The 24,920-nt window shown below is 36.2% G+C and overlaps 1 protein-coding gene across 1 annotated transcript in view; it reads right to left on the reverse strand.

Moving 5' to 3' along the window:
* The window catches only part of LOC150075830 (uncharacterized), a 184,005-nt gene that overhangs the window by 103,856 nt on the left and 55,229 nt on the right, over positions 1 to 24,920 (reverse strand). Inside the window, exons 2-3 of the mRNA XM_090387456.1 lie at positions 19,604 to 19,681; positions 1,401 to 1,592 (exon numbers count right to left, since the gene is read on the reverse strand). Coding sequence (XP_090243582.1) covers positions 1,401 to 1,592; positions 19,604 to 19,681 — 270 coding nt within the window. The remainder of the gene's footprint in view (positions 1 to 1,400; positions 1,593 to 19,603; positions 19,682 to 24,920) is intronic.

Raw genomic sequence — 24,920 nt, forward strand, 5'->3', positions numbered from 1 at the left:
AAATGTTTATGGTGACAATACAGATGTGAATACAGTTGGACTTGGGTAAGACACTTTAAGAGTTGGAAAGTGACATTGTTGATAAGCCCCATAGTCATCAGCTAGTATCATCATCAGTGACAACAGACAATAAGAGCCAGATCGATGCACTAATCAAAGAGGATCGCTGCATCACAACATGTGAATTGTGCAATGCAGCAGGTATAAAGAAATCTGCTGTGATAAGCATTGAAAAGGAACTAGGCTACAACAAGGATTGCATGCAGTGGGGCCTGAAAATGTTAACACAGGAGCAAAAAGAAGTCTGGAAAGTCATCTGGAAAGAACTTCTCCAGCGCTATGAGAGCGAAGGAGAGTTTTTTATTTCACGCATAGTCACAGGTGATGAAACCTAGGTCCACCATTATAACCCTAAACAAAGAGACAGTCGATGGAGTGGTAACATCAAAATTCACCTCGAAAGGAGTTAAAAAGGCAGCCTTCTGTCAGTACAGTCATGGCGACAGTTTTGGGACAGAGATGGGATCTTGCTTGTGGACTTCTTGGAGGGAAGCACCACAACCAACTCAGATAAATATGTGGAAACATTGAAAAAGTTGAAAGCTCGCATCTGTAGAGTTCAACCAGACAAAAACCTTAAGGAGGTTCTTCTCCGTGACAATGCACAACCCCACACCAGTCTGCACACAATGGAGGCCATTGCAAAATTGGGGTGCACTGTTCTTCCTCACCCCTCTCATAGTTCAGATCTTGCACCTTCTGACTATTACCTCTTCAGCCCGCTGAAGGATGCACTCCATGGAACCCATTTTGCAGACAATGACCAGCTCAAGTACAGTGCTTGCAAAGCCCTCTGGTATTGGAATACAGCATCTGACTCAGAGATGGCGAAAGTGTATAGATGATGATGGTGACTTGGTGGAAAGATAACAGTGTGTTTATTAATGATTGAGGATTAATTGATGTAAAAGGCATAGTTATAGGAATAAAATTTTCTGAGGAAAATAATAGGAGGCATTACTTTTGTACTGCTCCTCGTATATTCCATCCAGAAACTATTAAATGACTATGTCAACCATTACATGTTTAGCAAAGCTTTGTTTTCCCCTTTGGTTTCCTCATTTATTGGCTTTTCTATCCCACAGTCTTATTATTGGTCATGTACAAAGACAAACTCATGTTGTTTTTCCTATCATATTTCATTTAAATTCTATACAAAAAATATCAATCCTGTTTCTTTATTTTTACGAACAAAAAAGCACCTTCACCTTGGCAGTGATTTAATGCTCTTTTCAATTTCTACTCATGATATATTTATTATCTAAGAAAGTCATTTTTAAACACAAAAATGCAGTTAATATATAAATATCCAAAATGGTAGATGGAACAATGAATCTCACCTCTCCATCCCCTTCTTGCCGTTCACCTTCAACACACTCCTCTTCTTCTTCATCAATATCATCATCTTCTTCTTCTTCCTCCTCTTCAACGAATTCTCTTTCTATTTCTATATCTGCTACATATTCATCATCTTCTACAGCAACTTGACCAGTATGTGTTTCAGCTTTTCCTTTCACTGTCTTTTTCCTATTCTAAAAATGAGAAGAAAAATTAAAAAAAACTCTGAGCTGAGCAGAAATAATGATATTTCTTAATAATTAATTATTCTGGCTATTACAAATGCAATAGTGCCAATTTTCTCCATATTCTCCATACTTAAAGAATCTTTCACAATGATACTGTTCATTTTTATTTCCATGTTTTAATCTGTTTCATTAACTCATTCATGGGTGAGTTCCTGGAATGCACATGGGCTTGTGCAGACAAGTTCCTAGAATGTCCATGGCATGCCAAAGGCAGTCAGTTTCAATGTCAATAGACTCTGTGGAGAAAGTCTGTGGAATTTAACTTTTGTAAAAATTAACACTTTATACAAACAACTTTTTAAATATTAATGTGTTCTTATTCTAAGTAGACTGCCCAAACGTCAGAGTAAAATTACTGCTAAAAATCTAAAATTTGCAGGGAAAAAAAAAAAAAAAAAAAAAAATCATGAAATACCATAAAATAAGCTCTGTTTCTTTTAGTTTTTGATGCAGCAATATCCGTTACATCTATATGTCACGTGATTTAGTTTTCCTAACTTAAGAGTTCAGAATTCCAAAGAATTTATTCAACTTCAGCTTTTGTATATCCAAAATTAGACAACTGACACAAACAGGTTAAGGATTTTAATTCTACTTTACACAGTTATTTTTTTACTACCATTTATTATCATAACCTGTGTCTAGAATTACATGGAAAACATACAAATACAAGGTGTGGCAATAAAGTTCCTGAACTGGTGTTGTTATGGTCATGTTAAATGAGTTTGTAAATAAATGGAAGTTGTATTTGCAGTTCAAACTTCCACCAACATATGTTGGTACAGAGATTATCCAGCAGGCTGCCAGGTTACAAATGACAACTAGTTTTGTTAGTAGAGTTAATATTCAGTGTCACTATTTGCAAAGAAGCAATGAACAAATATCAAATTTTGCTTTAAACTGGGAAAATCTGCAACAGAAACGTATAAAATGTTAAAAACTGTTTATGGTGATGAAACATTAAGTCCTAACAGGGTGTTTGAATGGTAGAAGTTCATGATCAATAGATGATGCTGATCATGTTTTCTGACAAACAGGATGTGATTCACAAGGAATTTGCACTGAAGGTGAGAGTCAATGCTGCATTCTATGCATAGGTGCTTCAAAACATATTTCCTGGGTGAGGCTGCAGTTTAGAAAGATAGACAGCTAGTTCTTGTTGTTACAATGCCCTGCCCATTCCACACTTGTTGTGGAAACATTTCTGATAAAACGCGACATTGTACAGATCAACCACCCAGCCTACTCTCCCAATCTCGTGCCAGCAAACTTCCTCTTTTCAAGGTGAAAACTTCTCTCAAAGGAAAGAGATTTCAGGACGTTGAAGACATAAAGAAAATTTAACTGCCAAACTGAACATCATCTCTTTGGATGCCTTAGCTGATTCTTTTCAGAAACTTTTAGAACAGTGTAATAAGTGCATTCAATCAGGTGCCAATTATTTTGAATAAAAATAAAAACCATTTTTGAACTCCTTCAACTTTGTGTTCTTTTTATTACACCAGTCCAGGAACTTGACTGCCATACCTCATACTCCTATAAATATATACACTTGTGAAAGGGTACCTGATAGCATAAAATTCTATTGATCCGATAGGAGTCCACATTTTTCTTAAGCCTTGCTAATTACAGATTTAAAAAAATTTGACAGATTTTTGAAGTGGGTAATGGAGAAAGGCAGAGCAGTATTTAATGACTGCAACATATCCCAAATTCACCAAATTCCCTAGGTAATAATATTTCTCGGTAGCCACAACTGGTTTGTTCTCTACTCTCAACTGGGATACTCATTATATTGAGATGGTACACAGCAGAACCACATCTTAATTATCATAAATAAGTATGATCTTTATTGTAAGGTGCACAGGTACACACAAGTACTGTGACTTTAGATATCCCTTCAAGGCACCATGCCAGGGGTTGATGATTATAAATTTCCCCTACCACTAAATAACTGATACACAATACACAAACATTGCTTCAGCATTTATAGAGAAAACTCCAGCAATTATTTTCTAGCAGTTTTTTTCTTGCAATTATGACAAACCAACAGAGGAGCAGATGCTGTTACAGACTTTGTGGCCTTCACATTCTATACAAACCAATAAAATAATGAAAACCTGCAACAGTACAGAGACAAAATTAACAATAAAGCAACCTTCAGCTGTTAACTATTTTTCCCTCCCTTTAATGTCACACAGTGGAATAGCAAATATTAAACTGATTCACAATGACAGTGATTTTTGGAAATTTTATACAACACTTCATCCCTATTTTTGAAAACTTTGGTGCAACTAAAAGCAGCACTTCACCAATTACTAACAAACATATGCCAAGGTAAGATTTAAAGATAATAGTGTTAAACTCTGTAAAAGTTAGAGCTTTTAAATTTTTTCAATTGACTAATTTCTCAAGTCAAGTGATTCAAGAGGATTTAGTTTTATTAGAAGGCTCCACTGTCATGGAAACAAGTAAAATATTTTGTAAAAAGGATAGGTGGACTAGAACTAGAGTGCCTACTGGAAGCAAGAACTGGTAATTTTACCAATAGATCATCAGATTATGAGAGGAGTACAGAGATTATTATTCTGTGAGACTAATGATATTAAGCACAAACCAATGATTTGTTGGATAAATATAGAACCATGTTGTGAAAAAAAATGCTCAGAGTTAGGTCAAAATATGTATGTCTTTAATTCTGCCAAGGCATGACAGAAGGGGCTACATACTGAAATCCTTGTGGATTAACTCAGGACTTGAGACTGTGCAAAGCTTTGGGGTTGGTTGGTTTTTTTGTTTTTTTTTAATCAGTGTGGAACATATTTGTAAGTAGAAGGAATATATTTTGTAGTAATGGGATACATCTGAACAAAGGTGACGATGATGCAAAGGTTTGCCAATATCACTGAGGACACCTTAAGGGTTCGGGGGAACTGCCAGTTAGGAAGGACAAAAGTAATATAGATATGAATTTATCTTTGATAAGGGGCAAAGTAACACTCTTGCACAGATCTCAAAAGCAGTAATATTTGTTACATCTAGGGAGTCAAGACTAATACTCAAGATTTCTAAGAGGTACAAGCTAAAGATTATAATGATTTATGCACCAACATCGAGCCATGATGATGAAGAGGTTGAAGAAATGTACACTGAAATTGAGAGTCTTGTAGATGAGCAGAAAACCCACTACACTATTATTATGGGGGACTTCAATGCTAAGGTTGGAAAAAGGCAAAACAGTGCAGAAAGAGGAACTATAGGAAAATTTGGAATTGGTGAAAGAAATAAAAGAGGTGAAAGACTTGTGGAATTTGCAGAATCTCAAGGAATGTCAGTAATGAACACTTTTTTCAAGAAAAGGGTGAACAGAAAGTGGACATGGAAGAGTCCAAATGGATTAACAACTAATGAAATCGACTTCATCCTCACTAACAGAAGATATATTGTGAATGATGTTACCGTCCTGAATAAGGTAAATGTTGGAAGTGATCACAGAATGGTAAGATGTACACTTGATATAGATGTAGGGAAGGAAAGGAAAAAACTGACTCGAGTAAATAATACAAAGGTCTTTGAAATAACAGAGGAGGAGAAAAAGCAGTATGTACTGGAACTTAAGAACAAGTTTGAGCTTCTGCAGACTGCTCAGGACCAAGATATCGACGAGGAATATTACAACTTTCTGAAAGTGATAAAGCCCAAGAAACCTATAGGGAAACAGAAATCCAAAGAAGAAAAAATTAGTCAAGAAACACTTGTCATGATGAACCAAAGACGACAAATGAAGAGCAAGAAAAACACTGACAGGGAGAAAACTGAGTATACTGAGTTATGCAAAGCCATTAGAAAGAGACTCAGAGAGGACATAAGAAGATTTAACACAAGAAAAGTAGAACAAGCATTAAGGGAAAACAAAGGATTTAAATCAGCAGCCATGAGCAGTAATACAGAAAGACAAATGATACTGAAACTGAAGAATAGCGATGGTGTACTTATAAACAGCAGAGAAGGCATAATTCAAATAGCAGAAGACTACTATAGAGAATTATACAAGGAGCGAGGGAATGATACCAGCAGTGGGGAAGATGGATTGCAAAGTAGCAACACATACGACATACCCGATATTCTTCCTGATGAGGTAGAACATGCATTGAAGAAAATGAAGAATCGGAAAGCCCCGGGGGAAGATGAAGTTACTGTAGAGTTGTTAAAATTGGGAGGAAGAGACATAACACAAAAACTAGCAAGGCTCTTCACAAAGTGCATTAGAAAAGGTGTGATGCCTAAGCAGTGGAATAATGCAATCATAGTTTTGCTGCATAAGAAAGGAGATAAATCAGAAATTGGAAATTATAGACCAATTAGCTTGTTATCCCATATCTACAAGTTGTTCACAAGGGTCATTACTAACAGATTAGAAAGAATACTTGATGAGAATCAACCGAAAGAGCAAGCTGGCTTTAGGACAGGATTCTCAACTATGGATCACCTTCACGTAATATCACAGCTAATGGAGAAAGCAAATGAATATAAAACACCATTATGCCTGGCATTTGTGGATTATGAAAAGGCATTTGACTCCATACACCATAAGGCAATGTTTCGGGCACTGGAAAGACAAGGCATAGATACTCCATATATTATGATTTTGAAGAAAATATATGAGAGTGCTACATCCTTTATTAGACTAGACAAAGACAGTAGGAAATTTAAAATCGAGAAAGGAGTTCGACAAGGAGACACAATATCTCCGAAGCTGTTTACTGCTGCCCTTGAGGAAGCTTTCAGAAGATTAGACTGGTCACAGAAAGGAGTCAATGTGAACGGAGAGTACCTAAACCATTTACGATTTGCAGATGACATTGTGGTCATAAGCCACGATCCCAAAGAATTAGAGGAAAATCTTAATCAGTTATGCACAGTTAGTAAGGATTTTGGACTAAAGATGAATATGGCTAAAACAAAAGTAATGATGAACAAGTATGCCACGGAAAGGGAAATAATGATTGAAGGAGCAGTAATTGAAAAGGTGGAGTCATATACTTATCTGGGACAAGTTATTAGCTGTAATAATGATAAATGGCTGGAAGTCAAGAGAAGAATAAATTTTGGATGGATAGCATTCAGGAAATATAGTCACATACTGAAGAGCAATATCCCAGTTTGTCTGAAACGTAAAATAATGAATCAATGTATACTCCCCACCATGACTTATGGAAGTGAAACTTGGGCACTCACCAAAAGAATGGAGGAGAAGCTGAGAACTACACAGCGAAGAATGGAACGAATCATATTGGGAATCAGACTGTTAGATAAGAAGAGAAACACATGGATTAGGCAGCAAACTCAAGTAAAGGACATTCTTATCAAAACTAAAGAACTAAAATGGTCTTGGGCAGGACACATAGCTCAAAGACATGATGACAGATGGACTAAGAAAATAACAGAATGGTACCCAAGAGGAGCTAGAAGAAAACCTGGAAGACAAAGGCGGAGATGGATAGATGAAATTCATGAGTTTTCGAGTAGTAAATGGATGGCCAGTGCTCAAAACAGAAGGAACTGGAAAGTTGCTGGAGAGGCCTTCATCCTGCAGTGGATTGAAAATGGCTGATGATGATGATGACCTATTCTTGTTTGTTGCCACAACAGATGATATTAGCAAGATGTTCTGAGGGTAGTGATGTTTCAAAGGAAAAGGAAGTTAATGCTATAGAAACTGGCTTATATAATTTCAAGAAGTGTGCCATGGTAGTAAACTATAAAAGAACACTTAATCTTAATTGTCTATATAGTTAAAACAGAATCTGCTGAAATAAAAATTCCTGACGAAGGTACAGAAAGCCAACACGAGAACAACAAGAAACATCGGATAACTTACGCACAAAATTAGTTTCCCAATACGGTACTCTAGCACTGCTCGCTCGGTAAATAGATGGTAGGTAGGTGTTAGCGGTCTGGAGCAAAGTCGAGAACGATATATTGATTGACAGGTAGGCGTGGCAAACAATGTGCTGATTGGTGTGCAAACACAACACACAATAACATCGGTTTAGTATCCTGTAATCAGAAGCATTAATGTAACTTGCTCTAATCGCTGCTTTCCATAATGGTGAAAAAAGGTCAGGTTATTTCCGCTTGATCCCAAGGGAGCTTGAACCCCTCTTAAAAACCTTTTTTCTTTAGAATCATGGGTGACTAGTGCAGAAATTGTTTATTAACAAAATATTAAATTTTTTATTACTGTGTTTTATTTTTTAAGACACTCGTGCGGATACACACGTATCATAACGTCAATCAACACCTCAATAGCTATTTGCTATATATATATATATATATATAAAAAGAATCTTTTTTTCTTTTCTTATTATTTCCTAACCTACCATTTAAGGTCAGGTTACGAAATATAATGAAAAATAGAGAAACCTTTTCTTTTTTTGTAACCAAACCTAAATCAACAATATAGTAAAAACACTCATGAACTCCAAAAATCTGCTTTTAATAATGAGAAAAAAACATAATGAAGAACATAAAAATGAATGGAACAAAACTTTTATTAATTTAGTTTTCATCAACCAACATTTTATTTTCCTTACAAATTTCTTCCATCTTTAAAAGATTCATCACTACTATTACTTGTTTACCGTTCATCACAAAACTATTATGCACCATTCTTTACTCATAAATACACATTATAATGCCAACCAATGACTACACAGTAGCTTGTCGTTGTCGGACCCACCCCACCCACCACCAATCATTTCATCGTTTGCCATGCCCACCTGTCAATCAATATATCCTTCTCGATTTTGGCTCCAGACCCAATAACACCTACCATCTGTTTACCGAGTGAGCAGCGCTAGAGTCCGGTGTCGGAAAACTAATTTTCCGCATAAGTTATCCAACTTTTCTCGTCATTCTTGTGTTGGCTTTCTTTACCTTAGTCAAATTCCTCACGTCACTGATGGTCAGAACAGACAACTAACACTGACATAACAGGACTAAGCAAAACATGGTGTCACCAGGAAATAGAGGATGATGAGTTTCACTGTGGTATATAACTGCATTTAAGAAAGATAGTTAAGAAAGTAGGGGGTGTGTGGTTATGCTTCTTATAAAAAGCAGCCTGAGTACAACAAAATATTTTGCAGATTCAGAAGTTACACATGCCAGAAGATTATTTATAAAACAAAACAAAACCATAAATTCCACACAGCCTAAAGGTAAGTAAGGCTCTGTGGAATTTATGGCCTACATATTCACAGTAATTTTGAGGGATATATTTGTTATTTTTGGTTTTTAGGAGCATTAGCAACTAAGGCCATATTACTCCGGGATATGGCGGTGGTCATTCCCTGCCTTTCTGCATCCTCCGTATTTGGTGGTGACGGGCTCGAACCCTGGCCTAATCAAGAAGCGTGTGCTACGCACTGCTGCTCCTTCCCACCTGGCTACGGAGGTGCCAATTTTGAGGGAGGAGCAAGAGAGTGCACTGAACCATTATAGTTAATTATGGGGAATCAGTTGACTCAGGAAAGAATTCCCATGGATTGGAGAAATAGCAAGGTATCATCATTATGTAAAGGTAGCTCTAAAAGTGAAGTGGATAACTACTCTATAGTCATCCTGACTTCACTGGCAGAGAAAATCATGGAATAAGTGACCAAGAGCACAGTAAAAGAATTCTGAAGAAAACCCGGCAAGGTCTTGTAAATGGAAAATCATGTTTAACTAAATTATCCCCAGGGGCTCACATCTGGTGAGTATGGACTTGGCAAACCCAGGGTCCTGAGCTGGATATCATTATTCTTCTCCTTCTTGCTTTCTTGGTGATTCTCTCTCTCTCTCTCTCTCTCTCTCTCTCTCTCTCTCTCTCTCTCTCTCTCTCTCTCTCTCTCTCTCTCTCTCAGGGTAATGCAGAATTTTTTTTTTGGCTGGTGCAGCATAAGCTTCATCATATTTGCACTATATGGCTAATAATAATAATAATAATAAAAAAACTTGGTTAGCTATTTTACAGAGTTACTCACAAGCTGAATGTAAGGAATAATTTTGACATTGTTTGCTTGGATTTCAGCAAAGCATTTGACTTCATGACACACAAGAGGTCACTGTGTAAGCTGGAACATATTGGAATCAAAGGGAAAATTATTAGATGGATTGCAGGGTGGAGACAGCTGGTTGTGATTAATAATTATCCTTCAGATGGGACAAGATGGGATGTAAGGAGTGAGATTCCCCAAAGACTTGTTTTTAATTTTCTTAAATCTCACTGAAGAAGGGATATAGAGTGTCCCATCAAAATCTGCAAAAGTTCTAAAGATAGATAATCAGCAGTGCCACACAGCACTTCTTCAGCATGACTTAGACTTCAGGGATGACCAAAAAAGTAGAGTAGTAGACCTATGGTTTAAAACATAGCTTCAACTCTTTTGTTAATCCCCGAAGCCACAAAATGCAAGATCATACAATTGAGGAAGAGGAACCCAAAAATAATTTATATACTTGGTAAGGCTGTATTAAAAACAGAAGAAGAAGAAAAGGGATTTGGCAGTTATGATAGTCACAGATAAGTTATTGGAGTAGTGTAGATAGTCTTGTAAAAGGCAAGAGAGACCCATAGTGATCACTGTGTGCTGAAGTGGGATTTACTCAAAGAGGTAACTACCATCAGGGGTACAGGGAAGGGTTTTTGCTTTCGTAAAGGCGACTACGATGGACATTGAGACAGTATTTAAATTCTATACAGTGGGACCAACTGATGATGTTACCAACAGCAAATTCAAAATGGGAAGCATTCAAAGAACTTATCTTGGAAGCTACTAGGATTTACATACCAACTAAGAAATATTGTTCAAGGTTTAGGCCTCAATGGATATCAGATGGACTAATGAGACATATGGCAGAGAAGAAAAATGCATGGGATACATATAAATTAATGGGTGACATGGAAGCCTAATGCTAGATATAAGCTAGTCTGTAACCAAGTCACAAAGGAGATTAGGCAGGCAAAGGCAGATTATGAGAAATCCTTGGCTAAGGATGCAGAGAAAAACAGAAAAGAGTTCTTTACCTATGTAAACTATAGAAGGAAAAGGGATGAATCAGATTGGTCCACTGGATATTGATGGTTCAACAGTTGAGGATCCTGCTTGGGTGGCTAACAAACCAAACGAGTATTTTGCATCTACATTCACACATGAGGAGTTATTCAGGAAGGGGAATGCCAGAGGTGAAGTAAACTCTGGCAGTGAGTTAGATGATTTTGTAATAACTGAGAGGAAAGTGGAGGAGAAATTGTTGAGGATAAATTTAAAAAAAAGGCACCTGGGGTGGATGGGATCTATCCAGTTATATTAAAGGAAGCAGCAAAGGAAGTAAGCAAACCCTTAGCCATAATTATGAGAGCTTCTTTGGACTCAAAGAAGGTTTGGATTCAGGTTCATCAGGGGAGGTACCCATAGACTGGAGATGACAATAATTCACAAAGGAGGATCAAAGGCTGACACAAGTAATTATATATCTGTGAGTTTAACTTCTGTTCCAGGAAAATTAATGGAGGCACTGGTTAAAGAAGCACTGAAGGATCATCTAGACAAGACTTCAGTTATAGCTCGGACACAGCATGGTTTTGTTGAGGAAAAGTCTTGCCTGACCAATTTGATTGGATACTATGATGCAGTCACAAAAGAACTGGATGCAGGGAATAACTTTGATATCATATATTTGGATCTAGAAAGGCTTTTGATACTGTTGCACATGGAAGACGGCTGCACAAATTGGAGCAATGTGGCATTGGAGGCAAATTGCTGCTATGGATAAAGGGATGGTGAGTGGCAGAAGACAGAGAGTGGTAATCAATGGACACTGCTCAACGTGGACTAATGTTATTAGCGGAGTCCCTCAGGGTTCAGTGTTGGGTCCATTATTGTTTCTGTATTTATAAATGATACTGATGATGGTATATCAAGCTTAATGTCCAAGTTTGCAGATGATACAAATGTCATCATATGTTATGCTGCTATACAAATCATATGTTATGCTGCTGCAACAGGATCTGGAAAGGTTGAGCAGATGGGCTGAGAGGTAGTAGTAGTAGTAGTAGTGGCACATGATGCAAGAAAGCAAGTGTAGGAGCTTATGCAGCATCAGCCAAAAAAAAAAAAAAAAAAAAAAAAAAATCACACCATTCCCTCCAAATGCCTGTCCAGTTGCTCCTTAAATTTATTTAACCTATCAACTTCCACAACGACAGATGGAAGTTTGTTCCAGCAATTAACCACCCGCTGGCTAAAGGCAAATTTCTGCACATCTATTCTACATCTGTCCTTTCTTAATTTGAACTTATGTCCCCGTAGGTTGGTAATCTGAACGTGGAAGGATCCCATCAGAATTCAGCGTGCTCAACCCATTCAAGGCCTTATAGACCTCAATCAGATCACCGCACAGGTGCCTAGTCTCCAGCCACTGTAATTTGCAGAACTTAAGCCTCTCTTGGTAAGAGAATCCCTTCATTCCCCTCACCAATCGTGTTGCTCTTCTCTGTACACGCTCAAGCAAATCTACATCCTTCCTAAAATGAGGCCTCCAGAGGTGGCAAATGAAGTTTAACATTGACAAATGTAAAGTACTACATATGGGAAACAGCAACCCCAGAGCAACATATCAACTCTGTGATACTACACTGACAGTGGTAGAGAATGAAAAGGACCTGGGGGTAATTGTGGAGGCAGATATGAAGTTCTCTGAGCAGTGCAGACGGTCTGCAAGAGTAGTTCATGGTGTCTTGTCAATAATATACAGGATAAGGGATAAACAGGGATAAGGAGGTGATTATCCCCTTGTATAAGGCAATGGTCAGGCCACACCTTGAGTACTGTATACAGGTCTGGAGGCCTCATTTCAAGAAGGATGTAGAGATGCTGACTAGTACAGAGAAGGGCAACAAGATTAGTGAATGGAACAAAGGGTTGCTCTTATGAAGAAAGGCTTGCAAATTACAGTGTCTGGAGAATAGGCACCGGCGAGGTGATCTGATAGAGGTGTATAAAGCCTTGAATGGTTTGAGCATGCTCAATGCCTGACAGGATTCTTCCTCTTGCTCAGAATAATCACCTGAGAGGGCATAAATTCAGATTGAGGAAAGACAGATGTAGGATGGATGTGCAGAAATTTGCCTTTAGCCAGAGGGTAGTTGGTTGGTGGAACACACTTCCATCCCTTGTTGTGGAAGTTGATAGCCTAAACAAATTTAAGGCTCAGCTGGACAGGTATTCCGAACAAATGGAGGGGTGAAATGGAAGTGTTTTTTTTTTTTTTTTTATTTGGCTGATGCTGCATAAGCTTGCTTTCTTGCATCATATGACTCTGCTAATGCTAATCCCTGCGATGCCCCACTCATCACTTTACTCCATGAAGGAGGGTGGCGTTAACCACTGTCTCTTCTACTTAACAATCCCTTTATCCACAGCAGCTATTTTCCTCCAATGCCATACTGCTCAAATTTAGTACTAGTATTAGCTGTATGGGGCAAGAAGGCCCTGGACATTTGCTGCAGTGGCAAAAAAATAAATCACCTATTTGACTCCTTCCCCATCTAGGTATCTATCCAGCTGAGCTATGAATTTACCTGCACTGTCAGCCTCTACTACCCATGTAGGCAACTTATTCCAATAATTAACAACTCTCTGCCTAAAAGAAAACTTCCTGCAATCCAGTCTAACCCCCCCCCCAAATAATTTGAATTTGCAGGCAGTCATTCACATGAAACAGCATAAAAAGTACTTTATTTTGCATCCAGTTCCTTTGTGACTACCTCATAAACATCTAATCAGATTGATCACACAAGATTTCCCCTGTAAGAAATCAATTTCCATATAACTGCTTTCCTGTCAAGATGATCCTGAATTACTTCTTTAACCACAGACTCAATTATTTTTCCTGATACAGTCAAGCTTACAGGTCTGTAATTATTCACTTTGCCTGTTGATCCTACAACTTTTTATTTGTATTTTCATTTGCAAAAGTATGTTCCTACATACTCTGAATCCGGGTCTCATATTACTCTCATAATTATAGCTAAAGATTTGCTCATCTCTTTTGAGAATTATTAATATGTATAATTAACCACTCGTTTACCACGAGGAGTGTTTAATATATATTTTATTAAGCATAGCCTAAACTAATATATACAATAGTGTGACGTTTCGGGTATCTTGCCAATACCCATCATCAGACCATGCTGCTGACCGGCCTCAGACCTGAAGAGAAAATTTTCTTTTGAGGTCTGAAGGTACCCGAAATGTCACACTATTGTATATATTAGTTTAAGCTATGCTTAAATAAAATATATATTAAAAACTCCACATGGTAAAAGAGTGGTTAATTACACATATTAATAATTCTTAATGGATAACAACCACGTAACATCCTTCCCCAACTATATCATCTCTTTTGCTTTTTCTTTTAATATAATTGGCTAGATTCCACCAGCGCTAGGTGCTTCACTTACTTAGCTTCAACAATTTCTCTTCCACTTTCCTCTCAGTTATCACAAAATTATTTAGCTCCCAGTCACAATTAAGTATACCTCCAGTATCCTCATCCCTAAAAACTTCTTCACATATGAATGTAGATGAAAAACATTTATTCAGTTTGTCAACGACCTGTATAGGATCAATCCCTTTCTTTTAGTATTAATAAAAGCAAAGAATTCTTTAGTACTTTACTTCATGGTCTTAGTCAAAGATTTCTTGTAATCTGCCTTAGTATACTTAATCTCCTTAGTAATATGACTGAAGATTCATTTGTACTTACTGTAGGACATTTTGATACTTTTTCTCCCAAAATAGCATTAGCAGAGGCATATGATGCAAGAAAGAAAGCTTATACAGCATCAGCCAAAAAAAAAAAAAAAAAAAAAAAAAAAATTCCCATTTCATCCATCAAAAATTTTGCTCCAAACATTTGTTCTGCCATGAATTTATTTAAATGTCAACTTCCATTCCGCGACAGATGGAAGTTTGATCCAGCAATCAACCACCCAATCAACCTCCAATAATTTGTCTAGTTGTTCCTATTTTCCTTGAATTTATTCAAACTGCCAACCTCCACACCAGATGGAAGTTTGTTTCAACAGTCAACCACCAGCTGGCAGAAGGCAAACTTCCTCACATCTATCCTGCAATCATCCCTCCTGAATTTGAATTTATGCCCCTTCATGTGTGTAGTCTGAGCAAGAGAAAGAATGTCATCAGCACTGAGCTTGCTCAATCCATTCAAAGCCCTAAAACATCGATCAGATCACTCTGCAGGTGCCTAGTCTCAAGATTCTGCAATTTGCAGAACTGAAGCCTGTCTTGGTAAGACCATACTTTCATACTTTCTTTAATAGGGACAGTATAAACTGCCTGCAAAATTTAATTCTAGTGAATTAAACACTGTGTGAAAGCTAAAATATGAAATATCTTGCAAACTGAGAATGCTAGAAAAAAATGGGCTGCACTTTGGAAATCGACATTAAAAATTCTACAAGTCCACCACTTTTCTATTTAAAAAAATTATTTTCACTGTTCTTCAGTGCAATTTATAAAATTTATAATCACCCTATGTTTTTCCCTATACTTTTAGTCTAATCAGTTTATCTGATATCGATTTAAGTCTAAACTTTTAGCTCATATAAAGAGATTGGTACCTTTAAGACTGCTGTAATCACCTTTGCAAAAGCAAAATCCCTTCCCTTTATCCTTGACATTAGTTATATCTTTAAATGAATTCCATATTACTACACTATGGTCACTGCCTTATTGCTAGGGTCACTGCCTTAAAGAATCATCAGGTAAAGTAATCACTATTTATAGTGATTACTTTACCTGATGATTCTTTATATATGAAAAGGTACCTCTGATTATCAGATCAAGGGTACTGCTTTCTCTTGATACCCCTCTAACATGCTAGCAAATGTTAGCAGAAACAGTCATACAGTAAATCCAGAAACATTCTGCTTCAGGGTGAGCAACCAACCCAAAAGCTCTAATCAATATCTGGAAAATTAAAATTCCCCACGATAAGATATCCTGATACAGTGGCTTACTCTATTCGTCTGTTAAACATTCATTATACTCATCATAGCCGATTGTCCTATAACATATGCCCACTCATTTTTGTTTTCTCAGTGTTTAAGGTCACACAAGACTGGCTATTGAATATTACACTCGCAACCTATGTCAATTAGGTATACTGTTTTAGAAATTATTTGCTTCTTAACCAAGAGCATAACTCATCCCCACTTCCTCTCTCCTGTCTGTCCTTTCTTACACGTTGTCCTCACAGTATTCAAATTTTGCATCCTCTATGCCACAGTTTCACCATGTTCCTGATATTCCTATAATGTCTTCATTTTAGAACTTAACCAATACTTCAAATTTGTAAAATTTATTATGATCCTTGCATAGCATATAACAGGGGTGGGCAACCTTCTTAAAAAGTGCATGCGGGCCAAATTTTTTTAGCTATCCATGATTTTTAAGATTATTAAAATTGTGTATAATGAAAAAATTGTTTTATATGTTATTTATTGTAATATTTATACATATTCATACATATAATTAATTTTATTAATAAGAAAATTGAAATACAAATGCAAGATAAAATTATGAAAATACAATTATAAAAAAATTATTATAATTTTAAAGATTTTATAAAACATTAATAAGCCTAGATTTTCAATTATGCATAATAAATACCTTCGTAAAAATAAAATGGTAAATCCTCTCCAAATTATTTACTTTTATCTGTCGATTATTCACTGATATTTGCCATTGAAACACATGATACACTTGCACTGCAATCACATTCTCTGCAATTACACTGCAATCAGTCATATATGGCATAATCGAGTAGTCATATATGGTGCAATTAAAATGTTAAAAACAATTTAATAACAGCGAATATAATAAAAATTACAATAAACATAATTCCATGATATATATTCTTTGGTGGGCAGTTTATTATACAGGCAACCCCCGTATAACACGGTACTTCTACAAAACAGTTTCGCTCTGACATCATTGATAAAGTGCAGAAATCCTCACACAACATGGTACTTAAATAACACGGTTAGAGAATTTTGGCAACTTGCATAACACAGTATTTTTGAGCTTTTGTGGGGGGAAAACTCTGCTATTATGTTGGATGTAATTTTTCAACATTTCCATTCTTTTTTGTGAATCTCTGCTGTTGGCTCACTAATTGTTATGCAAAAAAAAAAAAAAAAAAAATATTGGGAAATTTCCGTGTTAGGTTCTGTACTACTAAACTTGCGGAAAAATCTAGATTTCAAAGTTTATTACTATTGGATAATGTGCCAGGCCACCCAAAAGATTTAAGTCATCTAAACGTTGAAGTAATGTTCCTACCACCTAGTACAACTTCTTCTTTAATTAGTTCAAGGCATTATATTTACCTTTGAAACTCATTACATCAGAAAATCGTTACAATGGATTTTGGAAAACACTGATTCCGAATTGAACTGATGGAAAACTAATGGAGGCACAACATTTTTCAATTGTGGACTGGATTGGAATCATAGTTTATCGCTTAAAAAAGTAAAATTGTCAACATTAAATGCATTTTGGAAAAATGTATGGCCAGAGTCAGTTCATTTAGGAAATATGGTCGAACCGACAGGAAACGGAATCCATGCGGTAATAGAACTTGCTAAGTCGGCATAAGGGGAAGGTTTTAATGATATAACTACTGAAGCCCTCATGGGTAGCACAGTTGGTAGAATCGCCATCACCCCACCCAGGTGGAAAAGACCAGAGATCGAATCCTCGATGACAGGAGGAATTTTTATGGTATTTTTTACAACTTGGCTAAGTTAGTTGGTCTCAAGCGAGGTAGCATGGTTTTTTTCTCATGGAAACTAGGGTTTTTCGTCCAGAAAAATAGAAAATTGACATCAAAACACACAGAGCAACATAGCCTTAGTCATCGATGCTCCTTGAAAAAAAATAAATAATAAAATAAAATAAATGATTACTGAAGACGTTCAAGAAATACTGGTAGAAAAAGAGGCTGGCGAAGCGGATTTAGTAAAAATGGCATTGGAGGCAAAATAAAATCAATTCAGAGGATGATAGCACAAATGAAAATGCTGAACTTCCGAATTTTTACACTAAAAAGTATATGGAAAGGCATAAAGTTAGCCGAATAATTAGAATTATTTTTTAAATTCAGATTCTTCGATTGAAAGGAGCCCAAAGTTCAAAAGGGATCATCAAAAATGCTTAGTTCCATACAATGAAATTACAAAGGTCTATCTAGCAAAAGCAAACAAACCCAAATTAATGATTTTTTTAAAGAGAGCAGAAGATACACGAAATATAGAACGGTGTATTTTGTCAGTTTTGTAACGAAATGGTGTATTTTGTCAGTTTTGTTAACGAAATGGTGTATTTTTGTTAGCTCTTGGAACATAACTCCCTTTTTGTACTGTTCTTAGTCCTGTATAACACGGTTTCGCACTACAAAAGATTTTATAGGAACCTAACTACCGTGTTATACAAGGGTTACCTGTATATATTTTGAAAAAGACTGCGGGCTGGAGGTTGCCCACTTCTAGCATATAATATAAAGCAAGAGGAGAGGAGTTATGGTTAAAAGGCATACAGATTCTAAGGCAGTGTATCCCAGTAACATAGATGGTACTGTAATGTTGGGTCAGTTTGGTGTGACATAAGAACTAGAAAAACAAAAATGAGAGCAAGGGGTCCAAAAAATGAGGGTAGGGTATAGATTCTAACAGAGCTTTGGACTTGACATAAATGACTGAAGAGCCTTTTGGTGATGCCATTTGTTCAAAAGATATCAACAATATACTTATGGCTCACAAATACATAAAAATGGTAAAAATACACAGAATACCCACATACACAAAATGATAAAATCATATGCTTGTGATCATATAAATCATATACTAAATACTTGTTATGTTTTAATTTTTTTTTTTTAAATGAGCAAGATGTAAGAAAAAGTGTCCATTCTTAAATTGACACTTTTTCAATTTTTACAATTCATTGATAACGTTGAAATTCAGCACAGACTAGCACCATGTCATTTTACAAATATTTAAATATATAATACATTTCAAAAATTCACTTTTCTTTTATTTAGCATACCACAGTAGAAAATAGAGCATTATTTTAATCCCAAAACACTGTGGCATGAATAAATTAATAAACTTCAACATGTATTATGTTTCAGGTAAATCTTTCCTTGGCCTTCATGTAATAATTTCAATCATTTAAATCAGTGGTTCCCAATCAGTGTGCCAAGACCCTTTGCAAGTGTGCTGCAAGATTAGGAAAAATTCCATTTTAGTTTCATTGTATTTCAGTGTACCATTAATATTTGCCTTTTAACTTAAAGTGTGACTTGAGTGACAAAATACTGGGAACCACTGATTTAAATCATTGTATATAATTCAACTTTCCACGACAGCATTCCCCACACACACACACACTTTTAAGGATAAAGATAGTACGTGCCTATTGTTGAGTTTATATGAATAATAAATGTTAAATTAATTTTTAAGGAGTCAAACTAGTTTAACTCTAAGTTCACATTTGATTATAATAGTCATACAATGAAACTAAAATAAAGATCATATTAGAGCTACATGCATTCATTTGCATTCTTCCATGCTAAAGATGCTTATATAGCCATGCATTTCAGCAATCAGTGCTAATAAAAAATCACTAAGAAAACATTACTCTTCCCTGAAGAATATGAAAAGGTTGCTAATGCTATATTATTAAAAAAGCTTAAATATACCGTAAGGTTCACTAAGAGTGCTAAACTCTGGCAGGAGCTGCCAGTAGCAGTGCAAACTATAAATAGCTTATTAAATAATTAAATTGATGTATCTCTTCCTTTTTTTTTTTTTTTTTCATTACCTGCTCTCGATCTGATACCTCTTCCTCTTCAGCACTTTCATATTCTGATTCCCCACCTGCTTTCTCTATATCACTCTCCTAGAAAAATAATGACAATACTTTAATAACAACCTACTTAGAACCACGCACTGTACCAGGGAATAAACAATACCTAAGCAAAAATAGGACCCAAACTGAAACTGACAGATATAAACACTATCAACAAGCTACGCAGACTAAACTACCAGAATGTCAACAAAGATTTAAAAAACACAACAGTGCACATTAAAAATCCAAAAACTGATGTGATAACCGAAATTCTCATAAACTTTTAAAAGAATGCCAGAATTAATGCCTTGTATTCCAATTTTGTCCTTTTAATATGCAAATTACCTTAACAGCAATGACAGAATACACATTTTATACAATGCTGCATTTAAAGTATGAGAGAATAAATGGAAGACACACACTAAAGTACACAAGATAAAATAAACAATCAGTGAACATGTCAAAATAGCAGCCATTCCTAGTGTTAAAAATCTTTATCAAAAAAAAAAAAAGACCACCTTCCAGAGACAATATGAGGAATGGTTCAGTGGCAATAAAATCATTGTACGGTGAACTGGAATATACTGAATGTCGTGTATATGGCCCATAATCATGTAAGGGGGGGGGGGGAATAAAAGCACAATTTCACTTTAATGGAAGCCCCATCATGCAAGGACCTCTCTTATTTTAGAAAAAGGCCTACAGCAACTTTCTAAAGTCTCAGTTTCTTTCTAAACTTTCAATATTCTAAAGTCACATTATGGAAGGGTTATTACAAGAAGATGGCATACATTTGTGATGTCATCTGATACCTTTGACCCACTGTTAAGACAAAATTAATTTCTATTAAAATATAATAAAGAATCAAAGGGTGAGTAATATAATTTTTTTTTTAACTGCAGTGTTTTTTTTTTTTTTTTTTTTGCGTAGGACTTTAGAAGGCACTAAATGAAAGATCACTACATTCCTGGTAAGTGTGCCTTGTCTCCTCTACTATTTATTTAGCCATATACATTTGATCAAAGAATATGAAAAACATTACAGAATATTCTATTATATTCTAATATTCTATGAACATGCCCAAGCATTTTTTTATCTCTCTTGTCAATAACTCTGAAAATTAACACTTATCAGCAAATTTGATATTAAATTCTAAATCCAAAAACCGAATGGGAATCAAATCTGAATTTAAAGCTAAATATGAATACTCTAAATACAGGGTGTTTCAAAAAATGATGATCAATAATTTAAAGGTGAAAAGTATAAACTAAATTAAGCAAAAAAATCCCAGTGAACATCGGGCCACAAATGAACCATTTTCGAGATATTACACATTTTCTGTTAATATCCGCCACTGACTATGGGAGCACTAGTTTAGAAAAAGCTGTGAATTCTTTGCTAAGGGTGGTTTTATTAAACATAAGATAATACATTTTTAATTTTTGGTTTCGACACCACAAGATTTTACAGGCATTACATGTTACAGGATGTTACAAAACGTGCTCAAAATGCTGCTTGCATCCGTACACAGCTTTAGTCTTCTCTGCATTGAGTTGCGAATCATCTCAGACATTCCTGGGTAATTTCTGATTTGCTGAAAGGTTCCTTCAACCCGATGCTGCAATTCCTCAACTGTGTTAATGTCAGAAATGTACACAAAGCTTTTCACATGACCCCAGATACAAAAATCCATAGGATTTAAGTCTGGTGATCAGGGAGGCCACATTACAGGCCCACCTTTACCTATCCACCGTTGATCATACCGTCTAGTTAGATACCGAGTTACAACTCAAGCAAAATGCACCACCATGCATAAACCTCTGGCATTGCTGAAGTGGAACATTATTATCATCATCAAGGAGGTCTGGAAGAACATTCTGCAGGAACTGAAGGTACAGCTCTCCTGTTAGGCAGAAAATGTGGTCCAATTAGACAGCCTCCTAGTAGTCCTGCCCAGACATTTAACGAGAAATGGTGCCAATGTCGTGACTCGTGAATTGCATTAGGATTTTCGTCGGACCAAACGTGACAGTTATGAAAATTAAAAATACCATCACAAGTACACCCAGCTTCGTCAGCGAACAAAATGTTGTTTAAAAATTGGGGGTTCAGGACACTGTTGTTGCTTCCACTGGCAGAAGTTCACTCTGGGAGGGTAGTCTGCATTGGTGAGACCTTGTACACACTGAATATGGTAGGAGTACAGTAATTGGTGATGTAAAATTCGCCACACACACTGCTATGACTCAGTACACACTCTTTCAGAGCAACTCTCCTTGTCGAAATTCCTGGATTTTGTTCTATCCTTTCTAACACCCTTTCCTTAATATCAGGTGTTATGCTTTTGGGCCTACCTGCTTGTACTCCATGTGCAAAGCACCCATGTTCTCTAAGGCATGATGTACCCTGATGAATGTGTGCCTGTTGGGCTGCCTTCAGTGGGGAAATGCTTCTTGGTACAAACATGCAGGCTCGAGGACACTGCCGGTGGCTTTACCATACATGAAGTGCATGTCCGCATACTCTTCATTGCTGTAACCTCTTTTCATGTTGACTATCCTTTGACAAGTACTAGTATGCCTGCTATGTCTCAGAGCATTGAGAGAGGGGAAAGGGAGAGACTAAGTATAACCTAACCTAACCTAACCTAAACAAACAAGTTAGTGGTGGATCCCAACTCTGTATAGTTCACCTTGTTATTGGTGGATCCCAACTAGAAATGGGCAATATCTCGAATGATTCACTAAGGACCCATGTTTGCTAGGCTTTTTGCATATTGTAGTCTGTACAGTTCACCTTTAAATTAGTGACCATCACTTTTGAAACACCCTGTATATAGCAAAAATTTCATCCACTACATCTCAAACACAGGATGCAAATCAAAATAAGGCCATAGCACTGCAATAACCCCTGAACTCTGACACAGTGCTGGGTTGAGAGGCTGTGGCTCTATGCTATAATTACTGCAACTGTGATTGATTAAAGAACTTGATTAAATTGATTAAAGAACTGAACTTGATTAAATTGATTAAAGTCAAACTGAAAATCAAAAGAAGGAAAACATTGAAATAAGCCAGTCAGTTCTTCCAGACCATACTCACTTGATAAAAAAATCACAAATGGAATGAAATAAACTTGTTGGAATGAACAATGGAATGTCACAAATCTGGCAATACAACAGCCCCTTGCCAGATTTCTGAAACATAATACTGTATGTTTCCAGAGATGGTAAAGTGCACAGATCTAATGTAGAAAGATTATTCAATATTCCAAAGCAGGAATACAATTGTTACAATTACAGTGTACTTATTACTTCAGTAAACTTACCCAAGCATTACCTTCTAAACTCTCAAGTTTAGAAAACATGAAGGATATTAAAAATAATAATAATCAACTGCATATTAAATATGATCACAGCTTTCTGAAGTAGCATGTTCCTAATGTAAATCAAACTCATGGTATGATACAATTAGATGATGCACTAATAATCAAACTTTTGTGAAATGCATTTGTCATTGGTTGTCCCTAATTGCAACTGACAACTTACTGTATTTCAAACTAAATTCAAATGATGAGAACCATATTTGGTGAAGCTTATTTAGGGTGAACAGCTTATTTATCAGTGGACAAAACACTTCCAAAACAGAGTAGAAAATCTGCCAAAGATGACTAACATCTCAATAGGCATAATATGACCTTTGTTAGGGCTTTCTAAAGTTCTTTTAAAATAAAAAGAATAATAAAAAAAAAAAAAAAAAACGCAGCAAAAAACAACAAGGAGTTCATTTCTTGTTCTTAATGCTTTACTGCTTATTACTGTAAGTGATTTCATATTCCCTATGGAAACGTGATTCTTTGATAATAACGTTCCTATAAAATCTCATGTAGTGCAAAACCATGTTATATGGGACTAAGAACCAGTACAAAAATGGGGGGGGGGGGGGGTTACATTCCAAAAGCTAACAAAAATACACATTTTTTTATAACTATTCCTTCATCGCTGCTAAGCACAATCAAACGAGAACGTTTTCTCTATTGCAGAATATCTTCACCTGCTGAACTTTCTTCTGCAGCATCTAGATTTCATGTATCTTCTCTCTTTAAAAATTCAGTAATCTAGGTTTGTTTGCTTTTGCTTGATAGATCTTTGTAAATTTCATGGTACGGAGCCAAGCATTTTTGAAGCTCCCTTTTGAACTTTGTACTCCTTTCAGTCAAAGGATCTGCATTCAAAAAATAAGATGCTCGGCTATGCTTTTTAGTTTACAATTTGGAACATCAGAATTTTCATCTGCACTATCATCCTCTGAATTGATTTGGTTTACCTCTGATGCCATTTCCACCAAATCTGTTTTGCCAGCCTCTTTTTCTACCAGTAATTCTTGAATGTCTTCAGTAGTCATATCATCAAAACTTTCCCCTCCTACCAACTTAGCAAGTTCTACTATCGCACCAATTCCGTTTTCTGCTGGTTCGACCATATTTCCTGAATGAACTAACTCTGGCCATACATTTTTCCAACGCGCATTTAATGTTGATGATTTTACTTCTTTGGACAATAAAGCTATGATTCCGATACAGTCCACAATTTAAAATTGTTTCAAAGTCGCCATCACTTCAAGAGATTCAGAATCAATTTTTTCCAAAATCCAATGTAATGAGTTTTGCAGGTAGATATAATGCCTTGATCTAATGGGTGAATTAAAGAAGTTGCATTAAGAGGTGTATAAAGCCTTGAATGGTTTGAGCATGCTCAATGCTGATGGGATTCTTCCTCTTGCTCAGAATAATCGGCTGAGAGGGCATAAATTCAAATTAAAGAAAGACAGTTGTAGGATAATGTGTGGAAGTTTGCCTTTAGCCAGTGAGTGGTTGATTGCTGGAACAAACTTCCATCTGTCATTGAGAAGTTGATAGCTTAAATAGATTCAAGGCAGAACTAGACAAACATTTGGAGTGAGTGGATAGGTGAAATGAGAAGGGTGTGTGTGGTTTTTTTTGGCTGATGCTATATAACAGGAGTGGCCTACTTAATTTGTGATGCGATCTATTTTTTTCCTTCAAAATGTGCCGTGATCTACCATCTCAAAAATTACATTGCACAAGGTGCACAAATCGAGGGATGGCTGTATATTTAAAATTCGTCATGATCGACTCATTGGCTACCCCTGCTATATAAGCTTGCTTGCTTGCATCATGTGCCTTTGCTAATGTTAATTAGGTAGTAGGAACATTACCTCAAGGCTTGGATGATTTAAATCTTTGGGATGGCCTGGCATGTTATCCAATA

Source organism: Mastigoproctus giganteus, chromosome 13, assembly GCF_048544385.1.
Source record: "Mastigoproctus giganteus isolate SK-2022 chromosome 13, ASM4854438v1, whole genome shotgun sequence".
Classification (NCBI taxonomy): Eukaryota; Metazoa; Arthropoda; class Arachnida; order Uropygi; family Thelyphonidae; genus Mastigoproctus; species Mastigoproctus giganteus.